This window comes from Trichomycterus rosablanca, chromosome 2 (genome assembly GCF_030014385.1).
Source record: "Trichomycterus rosablanca isolate fTriRos1 chromosome 2, fTriRos1.hap1, whole genome shotgun sequence".
NCBI classification, from domain to species: domain Eukaryota; kingdom Metazoa; phylum Chordata; class Actinopteri; order Siluriformes; family Trichomycteridae; genus Trichomycterus; species Trichomycterus rosablanca.
The window spans coordinates 31,401,022-31,422,182 of NC_085989.1; the positions used below are offsets into that span (position 1 = coordinate 31,401,022).

The window sequence follows — 21,161 nt, forward strand, 5'->3', positions numbered from 1 at the left end:
AGTCAGAATGTTACTGATTGTGTTGAGGGACATAGTAGTGCCATTTGGATTTTCAATACTCAGCACTGGTGCTGTACCTGAAACACAAATATTAGTATTACACACTGTGGTGTAAAGCTGTGGTTCAAATGGTCCACAATCCAAATACCATTGGGTTAAAGGTGGTCCTGTAATAGGCCCTTTACATATGTGGCTGATGTAGAGGTGGATGAAATTGCAAGGGAGTCCCATGTGAAACAATAAATCCTCATTTCCAACAATGCCATGGCAGTTTATGGCTGAAAGCCCAAGAATATCGCCAACTAAGATAAAGCACATATTGGACCTCATCTTTCCTGATTTGTTATGATTGTGTGGCTGTGTTAACTTGAGGGAATTCCCAATAGTAAACATAGATATGTGCCTTAAAAAGGTAGAACAAAACAACATAAAGCAGCAACACACAGTTTAAAAATACATTTAAATGTCTTTAAATAAATACAAAAAATATGCAAAGCAACTTTAATTTAAATCTTAAACCATGTCTTAATTAGAAAAAAACCTACTGTTAGCTTCAGATTAAATATTCTTGTATAGCTAAACCCTTTACCTATACAGGAGGGCTGGGTGCCACTCCAGGTTCCATCATACTGGCAGTATCTCTGTGTGGAGCCGACCAGTATGAATGGTGGAAAGCAGGAGAAGAACACAGAGGAGAGGTAGGTAAATCCTAGGTCCTCGCGTCGACCCTGAGCTGGCATTCCTGGATCCCCACAAAATACAGCTATAAAAAAAAAGGAAAATAAGAAGATTTAGGACACTGGAATGGTTAGTAGAATCTGTAGTGTACTTACATTGTACACTAAGCAGATCACATCTCTACTGTGTACAATTGTGTTTGTCTCAGCTAAGACTGTGTGTATGTGTAAATAAATTAACATGGCTAATTAAAAGCTTTAAAAATAATAAGTGAGACTTACGGAAGCACTGTGGTCTTTCACCACTCCAGTTGCCTGAGCCCTGGCAGGTGAGAACAGTGGGCAGAGAAAGCTGGTAGCCCTGGTTGCAGGTGTAGCTAATGCTGGAGCCCCACTGAAAGTCACTACCAACCACCTGGCCATTAGGGATGCTGGGTGGGAGTCCACAAACAATTGCTGCAAATAAATACAACCAAACACATCATGAAGAAATTGAGAGTATTTAAAAGTTTTATTTCATTGGCTCATGAATGCTTCCAATACTCTCACTGTTTTGTGCTTCTCATTACAGACAGAGGTCAATATATAGGTCTGCCTTTGAGGTATGCACACACATACAAGAAATTTGCTTTTGAATAAAGTAGGTCACAGTGCACAGTCACTAACATTTTACAGTAGTACAAAAACACGTTTCTACCACACACACACACACACACACACACACACACACACACACACACACACACACACACACACACCGTATATGTGTCTTATCTGAATATCAGATTTTTTTGCTGATTGTTAACTGCAGCAGCAGAAAGTGTTTAGTGTGTGATACTAAGTAAGCATCATTTTACTTAATGTATTAAAAGTCATTACTCACTTCATTTAGATGTAATCTTGTTTGTGAAAATGTGTCGAAACTATTTCTGCTATGTTTTTTTGGTCCACTTTGAAATAACATTATTTTGGGCATTGTTTAATTTCCTAAATGACATTACATTCCACCATGAACAGAGAACATAAACAGTAAAATTAAACCATTAGGGATTGTTAAATCCAGCATTATAATTTAATTCAGTTTGAAGAAATCTCAAGATATGATTTATTATACAAAAATTAACTTTATATATACTGTATATTTTTATTAACACTTACATTCTATTAATATTGACATTACTGCTTTGTTCTTTGCAGTCCCAAAGAGCCTAATGTTGTGTGGGTGAAATATAATTATCTTGAGTTAAAAATTAACCAAATTAATTGTTTGTTTGTTTATTTGGATTTTTAACGTCATGTTTTACACTCTTTGGTTACATTCATGACAGACATGGTAGCTCGTTACACAAGATTCATCAGATTCACAAGGTTATATTGAACACAGTCATGGACAATTGTGGAGTCAATCTCCAATGTGGGAGGAAACCAGAGCTCCTGGAGGAAACCCACGCAGACACGGGGAGAACACGCAAACTCCACATAGAAAGGGCTCAGACTGCCCCACCTGAGTATCGAACGCAGGACCTTCTTGCTGTGAGGCGACAGTGCTTATCTATCTATCTATCTATCTATCTATCTATCTATCTATCTATCTATCTATCTATCTATCTATCTATCTATCTATCTATCTATCCATCCATCCATCCATCCATCCATCCATCCATCCATCCATCCATCCATCCATCCATCCATCCATCCATCCATCCATCCATCCACGCCGTGTTTACTCTAGACAGTGCTTCCCACTTAGCCACCGTGCCACCCCTAACAAAATTAATTAACCAAGTTAACCAAAGAGAAAGAGGTGGAAGATTATGTAAAGCTTTGTATGCGTATGTATTTTGTGAGCCATCAAAAAGGCACTCTCATGGACCCCAAACAGAACAAGGGTTAATAATCTTGTCTTCCACTTCTCAAGAACCATTACTCTAAATCATCCCTAGGTGTAAGTCTGTAAGTATATATATATGAGTGTTTGATGTATTAAGTAAAAAATATGCTAATGCATTCTGTTTAAATCTCATAATTGTTCTATATGTGGGGCTGGGATAGCTTGGTAGTTAAGGCACTGGACTAGTAATCTGAAGGTCACTGGTTCAGGCTCAATGTCTACCAAGTTGCCTCTGTTGGGCCAGAGAACAAGGCCATTAACCCTCTATTGTTTTGACTCTATATGCTCATAATTGTAAGTCGCTTTGAATAAAAGCATCGGCTAAATGTCGTAAATGTAAATATCAATCACTGCTTGATTTAAAATGTAAATTTGATCCGTTCTAAAGTCATTGTTATTGTCTTGTATGCGTTTACACTAGTATGGTGCTGTGTTTAAACTTTGAGTTCGGTTCCCTTGGTCTGGACCAACCAAGAAAATGATATATTGCTGCATTTTTAGTCCTGGTTTGCTTAGCTAAATTTACAATCAAAATAAAACCAAAAATCTGGCATATGATGCACATATGACGTATTTTACAAGCCAGTGGTCATGTAACAGACTTTTCTATAATGCAGTACACAGTGAATGTTCACTGTATTGCATATTGAACACATTTTGTCCCTTTGGGGTTTCCACAATCGATGGGAAAGTGTGTTCGGCTGCACGGTAGCATTCATTTCTCTCTGTATTCTGTGTTGTGCCTTAAAACAGTCTGTAAAGTACAGTTATGTTCCCCATAATTCTGTCTCAGTACAGTTTATTTCTTACTTTATGAGTTCAGCCCTAAATGTGCTCGGTTACAGTCTGCACCCTGTGCAATGCACCCTGATAGGCTTAATGCAATTATTGGGGTTGGGTATAACTGGTGGTATTTTACCACCTGGAAACACATCATAGGGTGGTAAAATAGATGAAGGTGTAAAAACAGCACCAGAAATTCCTCCACTGCACACTTAATAGGTTACACGGTTCTCTCGCCAAGGCATCTTGTGAATGTCATGTTTGATTAGTTTAGATGCTTTTGATTCTTATTGAGCTCACACCTGAAATAAATTGCACAAAATACGCTTAGAAATGGACCGAGACCACCTTGCTTAAGTGATCTCGGTCCATTTATTTGGTGCGCACCAAAGTTTGAAAGGACGTGTTTATACTTACTGCTACAAAGTGCACCAACAGAGCAACCGCACCAGGGTTCGTTTTAATCGAACCAAAGCTGACAAGTATACACACATTCTAAAATACATTTTCCATCTTGTTTGGAAGACAGGGTCAGAGTACAGACTTTACCATTTTACATAACTGAAAAGGTTATAGGCTTTTCCAAAGGCCCAACTAAGGTTACTGGGTAGAGCCGAGATTTGGACCCTTTACCCTACAATCGTTAGCCCAGAGCTTTAACCACTGTGCAGCCCCTGCCCCAATATTATATTCGGACAGAACTTTTGCACTCCTCTAATAATTAGTATGCTTTTTCAGTAATACTGCTTTGAATATATACTAATATTAGTGAGGAATAATGTTTTCAAGAATTATAAATGCGTGCCAATAGATCGCCATTGTAGAGAAACTTTCACCTGCCAGCTGTATGCAAGTAAGTTGTAAGCTTTAAAAAGTGCTACACATCAGTTCAAATGTTTTAAAAATGATGAGTGCATTGATTTTAACAATTACAGCACATACACAAAGAATCTACACTGTACCTTTTTTGTCAATATAAGGGTGACCATTGTAGGACATTATCAAAATAGCCTAATCTTTACCTCTACAAACAGGCTTGGTTCCATTCCAGGTGCGATCCTTTGTGCAGATGAGCATGGAGGCACGATCGGCGTCCATAGTGAAGCCTGGAGAGCACTGGAAGCTAACAGAGCTACTGTATGTGAAGTCATTTCCCAATCTGATACCATTTGCAGGCACTCCTGGGTCTCCACAGTTAATAACTGCATCAAGAAAAAGAACAGAATTATGGAAAAATGACAACTACAAAGATAAAAATAGTAGCACCTAAATTATTAAACATTATTGCTACTACAGTAGAGCGTTCGTCTGATTCGTCTGAACAGTTGGCTTCCCAATGATGCCATAGCTATCAGTGTCCAAGAAGCCTAGAAAGCATGATTGACCATAATCTTTGAGTGGAATGAATGGCATTCCTGTCTCTCCCTAAAATAATCAATACTCATAATGGGTATCTTAAAGCTCACGTGTAGGGAAGGGCACAGTTTACCCCTTCTACAAGTGTGCTGATCTGTCAAATGATGTTGCAAGAACCTTAGTTCAAAAATAAGCTTTTGTTTGTTTATTAGGATTTTAACGTCATGTTTTACACTTTGGTTACATTCAGGACAGGAACAGAAGTTACTCATTACACAAGATTCTTCAGTTCACAAGGTTATATCGAACACAGTCATGTACAATTTAGTATCTCTAGTTCACCTAACTTAACTTGCATGTCTTTGGACTGTGGGAGGAAACCGGAGCACCCGGGGGAAACCCATGCAGACACAGGGAGAACATGCAAACTCCACACAGAAAGGACCCGGACCACCCCACCTGGGGATCGATCCCAGGACCTTCTTGCTGTGCGGTGACAGTGCTACCCACTTAGCCACCATGTTGTTCTCAAAAATAAGCAGTGGCTATGCTTGTCAAAGAAAAAAGCACATGCTAACCATGACCCTTTGTCAGCTCTTTCACAACAAGAGGAGTCAAAATGGCAGCAACATAATGTGGATACAACATACAGTGTATCACAAAAGTGAGTACACCCCTCACATTTCTGCAAATATTTCATTATATCTTTTCATGGGACAACACTATAGACATGAAACTTGGATATAACTTAGAGTAGTCAGTGTACAACTTGTATAGCAGTGTAGATTTACTGTCTTCTGAAAATAACTCAACACACAGCCATTAATGTCTAAATAGCTGGCAACATAAGTGAGTACACCCCACAGTGAACATGTCCAAATTGTGCCCAAATGTGTCGTTGTCCCTCCCTGTTGTCATGTGTCAAGGTCCCAGGTGTAAATGGGGAGCAGGGCTGTTAAATTTGGTGTTTTGGGTACAATTCTCTCATACTGGCCACTGGATATTCAACATGGCACCTCATGGCAAAGAACTCTCTGAGGATGTGAGAAATAGAATTGTTGCTCTCCACAAAGATGGCCTGGGCTATAAGAAGATTGCTAACACCCTGAAACTGAGCTACAGCATGGTGGCCAAGGTCATACAGCGGTTTTCCAGGACAGGTTCCACTCGGAACAGGCTTCGCCAGGGTCGACCAAAGAAGTTGAGTCCACGTGTTCGGCGTCATATCCAAAGGTTGGCTTTAAAAAATAGACACATAAGTGCTGCCAGCATTGCTGCAGAGGTTGAAGACGTGGGAGGTCAGCCTGTCAGTGCTCAGACCATACGCCGCACACTGCATCAACTCGGTCTGCATGGTCGTCATCCCAGAAGGAAGCTGACGCACAAGAAAGCCCGCAAACAGTTTGCTGAAGACAAGCAGTCCAAGAACATGGATTACTGGAATGCCCTGTGGTCTGACGAGACCAAGATAAACTTGTTTGGCTCAGATGGTGTCCAGCATGTGTGGCGGCGCCCTGGTGAGAAGTACCAAGACAACTGTATCTTGCCTACAGTCAAGCATGGTGGTGGTAGCATCATGGTCTTGGGCTGCATGAGTGTTGCTGGCACTGGGGAGCTGCAGTTCATTGAGGGAAACATGAATTCCAACATGTACTGTGACATTCTGAAACAGAGCATGATCCCCTCCCTTCGAAAACTGGGCCTCATGGCAGTTTTCCAACAGGATAACGACCCCAAACACAACCTCCAAGATGACAACTGCCTTGCTGAGGAAGCTGAAGGTAAAGGTGATGGACTAAACCCAATTGAGCACCTGTGGCGCATCCTCAAGTGGAAGGTGTAGGAGTTCAAGGTGTCTAACATCCACCAGCTCCGTGATGTCATCATGGAGGAGTGGAAGAGGATTCCAGTAGCAACCTGTGCAGCTCTGGTGAATTCCATGCCCAGGAGGGTTAAGGCAGTGCTGGATAATAATGGTGGTCACACAAAATATTGACACTTTGGGCACAATTTGGACATGTTCACTGTGGGGTGTACTCACTTATGTTGCCAGCCATTTAGACATTAATGGCTGTGTGTTGAGTTATTTTCAGAAGACAGTAAATCTACACTGCTATACAAGTTGTACACTGACTACTCTAAGTTATATCCAAGTTTTATTTCTATAGTGTTGTCCCATGAAAAGATATAATAAAATATTTGCAGAAATGTGAGGGGTGTACTCACTTTTGTGATACACTGTATATGTATTTATTTATTTATTTATTTGAGTTTTAACGCCATGTTTAACACGTGTGTCATTTAAAGGCGAAAGCGGTATTATGTTTCTGTCTGTTAATTTTATCTTAATATTTTGGGCCATTTTAAATACATGATAAATAGATACAATAAATACTTTTGCATAATTGCTTTATTTTATTAAAAACGGAAGGGTAAAAAGCTTTTTCCTACTAACTACAGAAAACATCTTTATCACACTAATCCTTTTCCAACCCCAGCCCTGATATCTCTAATGTAATTAGATTTTTTTAATTTAGTTTAATAGCTTTTTCATGGCACATTTTACAAGAAGTGTATATCACTGAACAATGAAAACATTATTTTGTGAAGTGTCAGCAGTTACGACAATATTCACTTTTTTCTGACAGCGCAACCAGATTATCCTCTGTAAAAATACTCTGAAAATAAGTGTTCTAGCAAATACAATGGCTGCGTATGCCCTCTATTAGCTCGAGCTGTATCCATTGTGTTTTAGGAGTGATACTAAGAGGAAGAACAAGGCTAATCTCTATCTCTTCAACACAGCAGATTTAGGTTTCTATGATCAGCTTATATTCAAGGCTAAAAAAAATCGAAACAATGTCCCAGACTATTCCCAAACACTGTCCATGGCTTCATCTGGACAAATAGTTTTCATTCTAAGCTTATACAATCCTTAAACATATAGCAAAAAAGGAGTATTTGAAAGTATGTGTTCAGAGTTAGTTTCGAGTGGTGCCATTATGTGGCAAGCAACTTAATAGTGTAGGTTAAAAGGTAGAAACCAGACATGACATGAAAAATCCTGATGTCTGTTAGATTGATGATCTTTGTGAGTATAATTACAAAATTCACTGCATTTGTTTTAACAAGTCAAGCATATTTTAAATCTGTACATCTATTCATTCCATCATTCATCTTTAGAATCAGAGGGTTGGATGCGAGAGTTGGATGCCACTCACACCAACTAAGAATTCCAGAGCATTCAATTCACTTACATGTTTACAACATACAGTATCTAGAAGTAAGAAATGAATCCAAGGGCGCCCAGGTGGTACAGTGGGATTTTCCACTACCACACCAGCGCTGAGATTCTGAACTCCTGAGTTTGAACCGCAGCTCTGCTACTGATCAGCTGGGTGCCCTCTAGCAGGCATAACTGGCAGTGCCTGCAGCAGACAAATTGGACATTTAAAGTCTGCTGGGAAGGTAAAGACTGGACTAATGCTGTGTAAAGATCTTGGTTAGTAGCCCTAGGAACCTGTACAAGTGAATACGGGCCTCATGTGCGAATTCACAGAATGTGTGGGAAAATCAGAAGGGGTCTGTGTACTGCGCACGCGTCGGAGGGAGCGTGAGGCAGGCGAATATACCCTGCTTGGACACGACCAGAGTCTTCAGCAGCGGAAGACGAATTGACTACACTAAATTGGGAGAAAAATGCATAAATAAAATAGCAAAAATGAATAAATAATAAAATAATCCAGGTTTTTGAAGCTGTGCTGTCCTATCACAACGAGAGCCCTACTGTGCCTACTGTTAATTACTAATTATTTTAGTACATAGTTTTGCTACTGTTTGGCTATATGTAGCTTTGAAAATGTGTTATACCTTACACTGCATATCATAAATTCTCTCTATTGTTAGAATATTAAATGCTTTTAAACCTATTTGATTATTATTTTATTCATTTTTATGGCTTTATCCTGCTTAACTTCTTTGTGGGTCGGACAGAAATACATGAAGCTCAAACCTAGGGCCCTAGGACCCCTGCTGCTGTGCATTACCTTCTTGACAGCTATGCCACTATGGAGGAGTTTTACCAGCCTGAGTCCTGACCACAACCCTTTTAAACACCTTTGGGATGGATTATAATGTTGATTAATAGGCAGACATTCTCGCCCTACATCAGTGCCTGATCTTAAAAATAAATCACACACTTCTTGGAATCTTGTAAAAAGTATTCCCAAAGCAGTAAAAGCTGTAATTATATTATTGTAGTAACATTAAGGTTGTGAGAGTACCTGTACACTCAGGCATGTCTCCAGTCCAGGTTCCGTTGACTGTGCAGTGGCGTGTGAGCAGGCCAGTTGAATAGTAGCCCTCTCTGCAAGTGTATGTAATAGAGCGGGAGAAAACCAGTCCATCGTGGAACTGAATCAGCGCGTTCCGAGGGGTCCCAGGATTGCCACAAGAGACCACTAAAAGGAAAATAGAGAGAAGTGTGAAGAGAATAGGTGCTATAAATGCAAACCCCCAGAGCAGGGAGGTCCAATCTATACCAACCCTGCACAAGCAATACTTCATTCTGGATTGCAAAGACCTGCAGCCACAGAGGCCTTTTGTGAGTGAGATTGGACCCCATTGCCCCATAGAATGGTGCTAGGGTAAAATAATTACAAGTACAAAATACACTGATCAGCCATAACAATACTACCACTTTGTAGTTCTACAATTACTGACTGTAGTCCATCTGTTTCTCTGCATGCTTTGTTAGCCCCCTTTCATGCTGTTCTTCAATAGTCAGGACCCCCACAGGACCACTACAGAGCAGGTATTATTTAGGTGGTGGGTCATTCTCAGCACTGCAGTGACACTGACATGGTGGTGGTGTGTTAGTGTGTGTTGTGTTGGTTGAGTGGATCAGACACAGCAGCGCAGCTGGAGTTTTTAAATACTGTGTCCACTCACTGTCCACTCTATTAGACACTCCTACCTAGTTGGTCCACCTTGTAGATATAAAGTCAGAGACAATCGCTCATCTACTGCTGTTTGAGTTGGTCATCTTCTAGATCTTCATCAGTGGTCACAGGATGCTGCCCACGGGATGCTGTAGGCTGGATATTTTTAGTTGGTGGACTATTCTCAGTCCAGCAGTGACAGTGAGGTGTTTAAAAACTCCATCAGTGCTGTACTGTGTCTACCAGCACAACACTCATACCAGCACAACACACACTAACTCAGCATTGTCACTGCAGTGCTAAGAATGATCCACCACCCAAATAATACCCACTCTGCAGTGGTTCTGGGAGAGTCCTGACAATTGAAGAACAGCATGTAAGGGGGCTAACAAAGCATGCAGAGAAACAGATGGACTACAGTCAGTAATTGTAGAACTATAAAGTGCTTCTATATGGTAAGTGGAGCTGATAACATGGACAGTGTGTGTAGAAACAAGGAGGTGGTTTTAATGTTATGGCTGATCAGTGTAAGCTTGTTTGTGTTTTAATGTGCGTAAGAACAAAAAAGTAAACACACTGAGATTCTGAACGTTTTGGTGGATCAGAGATACATGGTTAGCAAGAGTTCCAATCACTAATGGGCAATCCCCTTTGCTTTAACCTTTATTTAATCACAGCAATGCCACTGAGCCAACTCTTTTCCTGGCTGCTACACTAAAGGTAGAGCAGTGGCAGCAAGTGTGGCCATGTTGGCGATAATAACCCAGCTCAAGGGCACAGTGACATAGGTCAAAAAAGAGCAAGGACTGTGTTAATGAATCAAGATCCCTGGTGTCCTTACTGTGATTAAAACCAGCAGCACTGCTGTAGAGTCCTAACCCACCTAGCTCATGTCAAAACCCCTGCCCAGTCTTGGAAGCTCATCATCTATTTGGATTTTAATCCATAGAGTAGTTTAGCACCTTGGCACTTTGGGGCTTTAGACTGACTGTACTTTAGTGATGAGCAGGTGAACACAAACTCATAAAGGCCAGAAGAACAGCTAACAAGAAAACACACAGGGGATCGGTTTTAATTATATATGAAAGCCATTTTCCTAGCAATTTCCCCTCTAATTAGATGGTTATTCCCCCCCCCCATGTGCAAATTGGCCCCTTAAGTAGAAGTCATACATACAAAAAATAATTGACATGGGGTGCATCAAAATTAAGTTCATTATCAGCAGTTCTGCTTGGATGTAACTTAAAAGAGAGTGTGGTGAAAACTAACAAACAACATATCAAAGCAAAAGCTTGATAACACTGCTACTTTATAGCACAGTGGCTCGGTGGATAGCACTGTGTCCTCAGAGAGAAGGGTCCTGGGTTAGATTCCTAGGTGGAGTGGTCCAGGTCCGTTCTGTGTGGAGTTTGCATGTTCCCCCTGTGTCTGTGTGGATTTTCTCCAGGAGGCCCAGTTTCTTCCAACAGTCCAAAGACATGCAAGTGAGGTGAATTGGAGATACAAAAACCCATGACTATGTTTGACATTGAACACACCCTGTCACTGCCTCCCACTGTGATTTGTTCTTTTGTTCATTGTCTTCCCGTTTCATATCACCTCTTGCTTAGCTTGTGTATTTATAACCCTGTTACCCCTAATATTATTTATTTATTAGGATTTTAACGTCATGTTTTACACACTTTGGTTACACAAGTTCAATGTTAAACACAGTCATGAACAATTTTTTATCTCCAATTCACCTCACTTGCATGTCTTTGGACTGTGGGAGGAAACCGGAGCTCCCAGAGGAAACCCATGCAGGCATGGAGAGAACATGCAAACTCCACACAGAAAGGACATGGACCGCTCCACCTAAGTATCAAACCTAGGACCTTCTTGCTGTGAGGTGACAGTGCTACCCACTGAGCCACCATGCCACCCTGTTATCCCTAATAAACACTGTAGGGTCAAATCCTGTACTGAACATTATGTTAGGATCTGTATCTAATAACCTGTTCCTTGATCTTGTTCCTGATTCTAATGTTCAGTTCCTGCTCTTTGGCATGTTCCTGTATTTGTTTTTTTCTTAAACACGACTACCAATTTGTCTATGATGGTCCTTATGTGAACTCACCTCTGCTATGAACTATGGCTAAACCCCCCTCCAAAAAAGGGATCCATTGGTAAGAAGTAAATAACCCAATTAAATCAATATAAACATAAACATGTGTATCAGTGTTGAGTATTGATTGAGTACATACATGTACTTACAAAACCTTATAAATCTGTAAGTAATTGAAAGCAAAAGAGCAGTGAGGAAAATTGTTTGTTATACATTTCAAATGTAAATATATTTTCCAGAAAATATTCTGGCCATGCCTTTAAATAAATGACATAATTAGAGGTGCGAGAAATGGCACTTATGCCCCCACAGGTAATTAACTCAGGTACATCTGCTCTCCTGACATACCTTACTGTGCAAGCATTTCACAAGAAAGTAGAGTGGCAATGCAGCTGAAGAGAGAATGAATTGGAAAGCAAGGAATAATCAGAGAGGCAGAGGAGAGAAAGAGGACCGGGGGGACACAGTGGCATTCACACTGCAGTGAGAGCAGTGTGCAGATAGAAAAAGGGCAGACAAAAAAAAAAGCAAGTAGTGGGACTGTGGAACATGTGTACACCCCAGGTGATACTATACTACTGTTAAGCCCTAGAGCCCTAGTCAAAGTCCAGCTCTAAAAAAGAGCCTTACAGTCTCTTTACTGTCTCTTTATTTAGCTATATCTTCAACCATGTACATTTTTATGTAGCTATTTTCACCTTCCATTTTATCCTGGTCAGGAGAACACTATGTATTTTGTTTATGCATTTTCTCCCCTTTTTCTCCCAACTTTTTAGCACGTCCAATTGCCCGATTGCATCATGCTTCCTCTCCACTTATTCCGATCCCCGCTCTGATTTGAGGAGAACAAAGCAGAACAAATATATATATATATATATACATACCGATGAGGCATAACATTATGACCACCTCCTTGTTTCTACACTCACTGTCCATTTTACCATAAAGGAGCACTTTGTCGTTTTACAATTACTGACTCTAGTCCATCTGTTTCTCTGCATACTTTTTAGCCTGCTTCAATCTGTTCTTTAATGGTCAGGACTCCCACAGGACCACTACAGAATAGGTATTATTTGGGTGGTGGATCATTCTCAGCACTGTAGTGACACTGACATGGTGGTGGTTAGTGTGTGTTGTGCTGGTATGAGTGGATGAGACACAGCAGCGCTGCTGAGAATAGTCCACCAACCAAAAATATCCAGCCAACAGCACCCCGTGGGCAGCGTCCTGTGACCACTGATGAAGGTCTAGAAGATGACCAACTCAAACAGTAATAGATGAGCGATCGTCTCAGACTTTATATCTACAAGGTGAACAAACTAGGTAGGAGTGTCTAATAGAGTGGACACGGTATTTAAAAACTCCAGCAGCGCTGCTGTGTCTGATCCACTCATACCAGCACAACACACACTAACACACCACCACCATGTCATTGTCACTGCAGTGCTGAGAATGACCAACCACCTAAATAATAACTCCTCTGTGGTGGTCCTGTGGGGGTCCTGACCATTGAAGAACAGGGTGAAAGCAAGCTAAAAAAGTATGTAGAGAAACAGATGGACTACAGTCAGTAATTGTAGAACTACAAAGTGCTTCTATATGGTAAGTGGAGCTGATAAAATGGACAGTGAGTGTAGAAACCAGGAGGTGGTTTTAATGTTATGGCTGATCATGTATATATATAACAGGCCAATCGTAGTTCATGTGACCGCTCAGCCCAGCCGGATGTGTTTTTTACCCACTGCGCCACCTGAGCGGCAGGAGAACACCCTTAACAGGGCAACACACATTTACACACTCACCTACTAACTTGCACCTAGAGGCGATTAAGAGCAACCAATTCACGATTTGTAAGTTTTGGTGAGGTGTAAGTACAGTGAAATGCATGTAAAAATACAGTTTCCCAAGACCCATTTCTCCATCTAGGTCAACATGCCAACCTCCAACCTCCAACATCGTCATTATGCATCTCTATAAAATAATAATCACAATATGTGCTTTATCAGATGAAGATTTGGTGGTTATGTGGTGTAGAAGGTAGTATAGATGCACAACTTCATGTTATTGGTTTTAGATGTTTAGATTGGTTTTAGGTTTAGGACTTGGCTTTGAATCTTGAACAAAAGTATAAAAAAAAAAAAAAAAATCTTTAAACCACTGAGGTCTGGATTCAAAATCACACCAAAAATCAATGTAAAAAATTGAAATTACTGTCTGATCCAATTTGCTTGAATTTCGTTACGGCAACTCATTACGGTAGTGTGTCTGGCCTCCTTGTGTCATGCACTCCCGACAATACCATGTTCCTGATGAGACGGCGGATGTTGTCCTAGGGGATGTCCTTCCACACCTGTATCAGGGCATCAGTAAACTCCTAAATACTTGTCAACGCTGGAAGCAATGATACATAACATCTCAGAGGTTTCTACTCACAAAGGAGCAGATAGTGATCCTGCTGCTAGGTTGATGCCCTGTCCAGCATACGGCTCTCATCACGTAATAGTCTGTGTCCTGTTATCTCCTCTATGCTCTTGAGACTGTGTTGGGATACACAGCAAACCTTCCTGCAATGACATATATGGATGTGCCATCCTGGAGAAGAAGGACTACCTGTGCAATCTGAATGGGCTGCAGGCACTGCCTCCTGCCACCAGCAGTGACAAGGACACTCATGATCAGTCATGGATCAGTCAGGGAGGATTAGAAGAAGTCATTGAATTGTCTGTGGCTACTGCCTGCAATGCTTTTCCCTTTTGTAGGGTTGTCTTTCTGTTACATCTCCAAAGCAGATAAAAATTATTCACAATTGCTTATGTTTTCTATCGGATACTGCTGTGATAATTCATCCCGAACATGCATCCATGTTTCATATATTCCACATCACACAGCACTTACCCTGGCACTCCGGTTGTGTGCCAAGCCAGGTGCCATTGGCCAGGCAGGTCCGCTCTAAAGAACCACGAAGCACATAACCTGGCTCACAGCTGAAGCGCACCACACTGCCTACGGAGAACTGCTCTCCCAGACGGATACCATGCATCGGAATACCAGGGTCACCACACCTCCCACTTAAATCTCCTGAAATAATACAAGCATATAAATAGAAATACTTTTAGAGTTATACTTTAAACAAATGCAAGGCTTTCTTTTCATGTAGACAAATATTAACAGGCATGTTTTTCTCCTTTTTACTTTTAATTTCTACACAGTTGAGTCACATTATTATGACCACTTTTGATGACGGCTTGGTGGGTATATAAGGTGTGCGATAGGTTGTCTGCACACATATCCCTCGTTGCTGTCATAAGTGAACGTGCCATGGGTAAAATTGTCTTCCTAGGGGCGGATGGGATCTTCCAGCAAGACAATGCGAAATGTCCCTCGGCTAGAAATGTCCAACAGTGGTTGAAAGAGCATGACCAAGACATCCATGTACTACCCTGGCCCCCTAATTCCCAAAACTTTAACTTAATTGAGCATCTCTGAGACACCTCAATTGTCGTGTTCGCTCTATAGATCCTCCCCCACACACCCTCCAGCAGCTGTAGGATGCACTGCAGTCAGCATTGCTTCAGATACCTGTGACAACCTACCAGGACCTTATTTAGTCACTCCCAGCCATCTAGCTGCTGTCCGTGCTGCATACGACGGTTATTCTGGATATAAGCTGGTGGTCATAATAATGTGACTCGACTGTGTATTTTACAAATGTAAATAAAGTACACTGACTGTTAAGAATGGAGTCTGAAACATCTGCAAAAACATTTCAAATTAATTTGTTCCAAAATTGTACCAGATTGACACTCTACCAAGACCATTTTAGTGCCAACCATGCCAAAACTTTGTATCACTGTCAGTTTTAAACATTTACAACATACTCTATTCATATTATATTACAATATGAAACATTTCTTTATCAGTAACTAATGAAAAGAATTAAAAGAATCAAACACCATCAAACTTTCTGTACATACAAGAACAGATGGCCTGATCTAGGCATTATGGCTGTATTTTTTCACTTTTTTATAAAAGACTGAACTGAGATCTGAAATATGTTCAATGCTATTAGGGTGGCCATGTACGCTTCTCCAGATCAATGTATATGTACTTGCCCCCTTTATTGTGCTGAGGTTTGGAGCTGATATAATTGTCATTTTTACCCATTAGTCTATGCTCAATCACCCGTAATGATGAAGTTAAACATGTTTTCTAGAGTTTTCTGTAAAAGTTAAATTTTTTTTTGAATATATCTCTGCAAGCTCTGTGCACCTGGATTTAAGCAGTTTATCCCATTGTTCATGGCAAATCCTTCCAAGCTCAGTCAGATTGAATGTCAAACATCTGTGGACTCTTCAGGTGTCTTCACCTCACAGGATGAGGTTTTCTACAAATATTTTTCCTCAATTGGCTGCATTCAGCCTTTTTTAAATTCTTACAAGCCTCTTTATCTCTGCCACTAAGAAACACCCCCATAGTATGATGCTTACACCACCATGTTTCACTGTAGAGATGATATTAGGCAGGTTATGTATAGTACTTGATATTCTTCCCAAATATTCATCCCATCAAAGTCTTTACATATTGATTAGCAAAGTCTAAGCAGGTTGTTAATTGCTTTTTACTCAACAGATGAGGGTGGCACAGTGGCTCAGTGGGTATCACTGTCACGTCAGTGAAACAGCAAAAAGGTCCTAGGTTCAGTTCCTAGAAGGAGCATTCCAGGTCCTTTCTGCTCGGAGTTTTAATGTTCTCTTTGCTACTGCGTAGGTTCCCTAAGAGAGCTTTAGTTTCCACCCACAGTCCAAAGACATGTAATTTAGGTGCATTGGAGATACAAATTTGTCTGTGACTGTGTTTGACATTAAACTTGATAAATAAATAATGTGTAAATTACCCACCTTTCAACAAAGGTAAACATGATGTTAAAATCTTAAAAACAACACTCAACAGCTGCCAGTTTTGTCATAAAGACCTGATTTAAGGTGTGCTGTAGAAATGGTTGTTCATCTAACAGCTTCTCCAATCTCTGAACAAGACTTTTTTGGAGCTTTTTAGAGTGACTATTAAGTTTTTTCTTACCTCCCTGACCAAGGTCTTTTTTGTCTGACAGCCAACTCTAGGAAGGATGTGAAAAGTTTCTTACATTAAACATTAGAGACTACTTTGTTCCAGGAACCTCTTAAAATATTCAATATTGCTTTATATTCTTGCCCTAGTCTGCTTTTTTCAGTTATACAGATAGTTCCTGGAACTTCATGGCTTGTTTTTTTGCTTTCACAATTCAGGGTAAATTATGCTCTCTTATAGACCCGTGTGAGTGCCTTTTTATATTGTGTCTAATCAATTCAGATTGCTACAGGTGGAGTCTAGACTCTAGGTGAATTCTAGACATATGTCAAGAATAATTAGAGCAAACAAGATGCACCTGGCCACAATTTGGAGTGCCATTGTAAAGCGTGTGTATACATTTGTGAATAAAAGATTTCTTTTTTTATGTTTAAGCTCTGAAAATTTGTTTGCCCTAGTGAAAAAAAGTGTACTTAAATGTACTTAAAATATACTAATATTCATCTAAGTATACTATAAATAAACTAGCAAATGTCTGTACTTATTTCAAACGTTAAAAATATATTATCATACTTTGATCAAGTAAACTTTTATCATACTTTTCAAAAATTATCAGAAGTATACTTTTAATAAATACATTACCATGAAGTATACTTTTAGTTAAATTTAAGTTTCATTTAATTTAATATACTCCTCATATACCTGTTTTCAAATAGATGTTTAGTATATCTTTGCAAAGTATGTTAAACAACTGCTGTAGTAATTCACTTAAAGCACACTTTTAATACATTATACAAATGTTTACTTAAGTGTATTTTTCCATAAAGTTACTTACCTAGTAAAAAGTAGACTTAAGAATACTAATCTTACAGTGCACTAAAGTGTATTATTGTCACACTAATGGTCAATGCCATTAAAGAGTGCTAATTATACTGTAATTGTACAAAAATAATACAAAAGCTCAACTTTAATTGTATTAAGTGTACTAAACTGTACTAAATTGAGACTATTTTAAGTATATTTAATTTAACTTAAGTATACTACTGCATGTATATTTAACTCCACCTACTGATCCCTGTTCTTTGAATTGGAACCATCAACCAGTAGGGGTCGTGTGTTTGATCCTCGCATCCTTAATACCACCTCAAAAAAATTGCGACCCCTACTGGTTGATGGTTCCAATTCAAAGAACAGGAATCAGTAGGTGGCTGATAATTTTTGCTATGGTCTAGAAAGACAGGAAGTGGAAGTATATTTTTACTCTAAAGTAAATATATTTGAAGTCCATTTTTAAAATATTTCTAATGTACTTCAAGTGCACTTGGAATACTGATTAAAAGTGCTTTAATTTCACTTTGAGTGTATTTGAAATATGGAGTTAAATACACAAGCAGTAGTATACTTAATTTGAATTAAATATACTTAAAATAGTCTCAATTTAGTGCAGTTTAGTACACTTTATACAACTAAAGTTGAGCTTTTGTATTATTTTTGTACAACTAAAGTATATTAAATACTAAAATAGTTGTTCCATTTTAGCACTCTTTAAGTGTATTGAGCATTAGTGTGACAATAATACACTTTAGTGCACTTTAGCATATTAAAGATTAGTATACTTAAGTATACTTTTTTTTCACCAGGGTGCACTTGGTCATTATGGGTTATTAAGGGTGGAATGATGAGTAAGTATGGCAACTTTGTCATTTTTCTTGTGGATTTTTACATTTATGCTTACACAACAACCCTCAGAAATATGTTCCCTCACAAGCCGATGGAAAAAAAAAAAGAAGGAAAAGAAATCTTCTAGATTTACAGTATGTCTTGTGATAAAAGAATTTAGATAAGGACCTGATGGGGACAGCAAATTTCCTTCCACTCATCTGTTCATCATATGAACTCATCTGCTGTCCTCTACTGAGGCATTTAAAATGATCCTCAGTCCTAAATCCGTCCATGAACACTGCAACACAAACAACTAAAATCCCAGATGGCTCCTTAAAATTAATAAACTATTTATAGACACCTGTATTTTTTTTTTCTTTCCTTGTCTGCTTGCACTTGAGATATGGTTTAATCCTGGAGCAATGATGCTTGTTTTGTAATAAAACGGCCATTTTGGGCACTGGGAGCAAAATGCGAGAAATCTGCAATTTTTCAGAAGTATAAATGTCATAAATTGTGACATAAACCCGTCAGCCTCATCCTGTGCTGTAAAACCAGGCTATATCTGAGAGCTGTGTAGGCACAATGACTTTACAGTGAAGCAGGACAGCTCTAAGCTGGCAGGCATGTGGGGGTTCATATTGCAGGGCTGATATGGTGAGATTATAGTGTTTATGGTAAGACAAACCACATGGTTGATGATCCTCAGTCTCAGACTGTTTCTGCAATTATAGAGTATCATTGAGATTATAAACTTATTAGATGCTGATGTACTAGTGGAAAATGGTCTTGCAGTTGGTGTTACCTGTACAGTGTGGCGGAGAGCCGCTCCATTGGCTGTTTAGCTGGCACATGCGGGTAGTGTTGCCTATGATGGTGCGCTGACCCATGCAACTGTAGCGGATTACAGAGCCCACGGTTCGGCGGTCTCCTGAGATTTGTGCATACGGTGGTATGCTGGGATGCTCACACAGCACCACTGCAATAAAGACACAGGGGTTAGGGTAAGTGGCATGGTAATGGACATAGCATTGTTTACAACTGAAGTTAAAAACTGATGTTTACTTGTAGGTGAAAATAAAATACATAAAAAGATGCTGCATTACAAATATAATCTATATGGACAAAAGTATTAAGCATTAGTATAAAGTCGCCAGTCCCTATGGCTTTGACATCCTCCACTTTGGTTCTCTAAAGTCTGGTTCCTCTTAAGGTTTCTTTCAGTAATTTAAGGAAGTTTTTCCCTGCCACTGTCACCCTTGGCTTGCTCAGCAGGGGGTTTTGGTCTGTCTGTCCTGGATTCTGTAAAGTAGCTTTGAGACAATGTCTATTGTAAAAAGCACTATACAAATAAATTTGACTTGACACTTTTTTTTTTAGATGCTTTCCACAAGAGTTTGGAGTGTATCTGTGCATTCAATCTAAGAAGCATTTGTAAGGTCATGCAGTGATGTTAAAAACAGCTAATGTTGTTAAGTAAGGTTAAGTTCAGGGTTCTGTGCAGGCCACTGAACCTCAGTTTGTGAAGAGGTCTCAGTAGTTAGTTGTGCAGAGTTCTTAGTAGTTAGTGTCTCCATACTTTTGTCCATTAGGTTCTATTAACGAGCTTTAAAGATTAATAATTGAAATGTAAAAAGTTCTATAATGTTCGTTCATAGCATTTTATTGGTGATTATGATTGACTACTCATTATGCCTTTTTGTGCCTAATAGGCCAGGCTTGACTGTACCAATTAAAAATTTCATAAAAGATCCAAGAATCATTGTCAGAATTCATAATATATGTCAAAACATTTATTCTATTATTTTAGCATCTGATTATTAAAAATATGGAAATGGGAAATTAGGTGGAAAATAGTATAAGATATAAACTTTAGGAATAAACTATGAACTTTATTAATTTGTATTCACTACATCTTAAAAACTGAGTATTTGATTTAGGAATTTTAAATGTAATTTATAATGATATAAGCCTTTTAAAATATTTATTTCATAAAGAATGTTTTTATACCATTTGAATATTTCATGGACATAAAACGTACACTGTTTTTTTTATATTTTAATGTAAAATGTTTTATTTAGCTTATTTAAAAGACTCACTTCACACAAAACTTCAGGGGTCTGCACAGAACAGTGAACTCAGCCTTACTTAAAAGCTCTGGAAAGGACTGGAATCTCAATTGGGGCGTTCTTGACCAACATCAGTGCCCAGCCATACAAATGCTCTTTTGATTGAATTGGCACCAATTCCCACAGACATACTTCAGTGCTGTAAGAAGCCTTCTTAAAGGAGTAGCTGTTGTTATATTGTAATCACATTTGAAATGTAGTTATTGTAGCTTAATATGAAATACAGTGGTTCCATGAAACTCGACGCCAATTGGTTCTGGGAGTGGCATTGAGTTTAAAAGGCGTTGAGTTTTAAGGTATATTTTCCCCATTAGGATGTATGGGAAACCTGTTAATGCATTCCATGGTCCCGTGGAACTGCATATATTTAAGGCAAATGTACCCCGAACTGTAACACAGGTGTAAAATTGAAGCAGGAGAAACACAGCTGAACACAGATACATGTGGAGCTTTCAGAGTAAATTTGTCAGGTATTCCACACAAATGCAGATTCGTCTCATATTCGCACAACGTTTTACCACACCGCTCAAGCTGAGCGCTGAACAAAGCAGC

General features: G+C 39.3%; 1 protein-coding gene across 1 annotated transcript in view; it reads right to left on the reverse strand.

Annotated features, from left to right (window-relative positions):
• The window catches only part of csmd2 (CUB and Sushi multiple domains 2), a 472,613-nt gene that overhangs the window by 18,190 nt on the left and 433,262 nt on the right, over positions 1-21,161 (reverse strand). Inside the window, exons 56-61 of the mRNA XM_063014411.1 lie at positions 19,286-19,459; positions 14,647-14,829; positions 8,991-9,167; positions 4,374-4,553; positions 960-1,133; positions 590-763 (exon numbers count right to left, since the gene is read on the reverse strand). Of these exons, the coding sequence (XP_062870481.1) occupies positions 590-763; positions 960-1,133; positions 4,374-4,553; positions 8,991-9,167; positions 14,647-14,829; positions 19,286-19,459 (1,062 nt within the window). The remainder of the gene's footprint in view (positions 1-589; positions 764-959; positions 1,134-4,373; positions 4,554-8,990; positions 9,168-14,646; positions 14,830-19,285; positions 19,460-21,161) is intronic.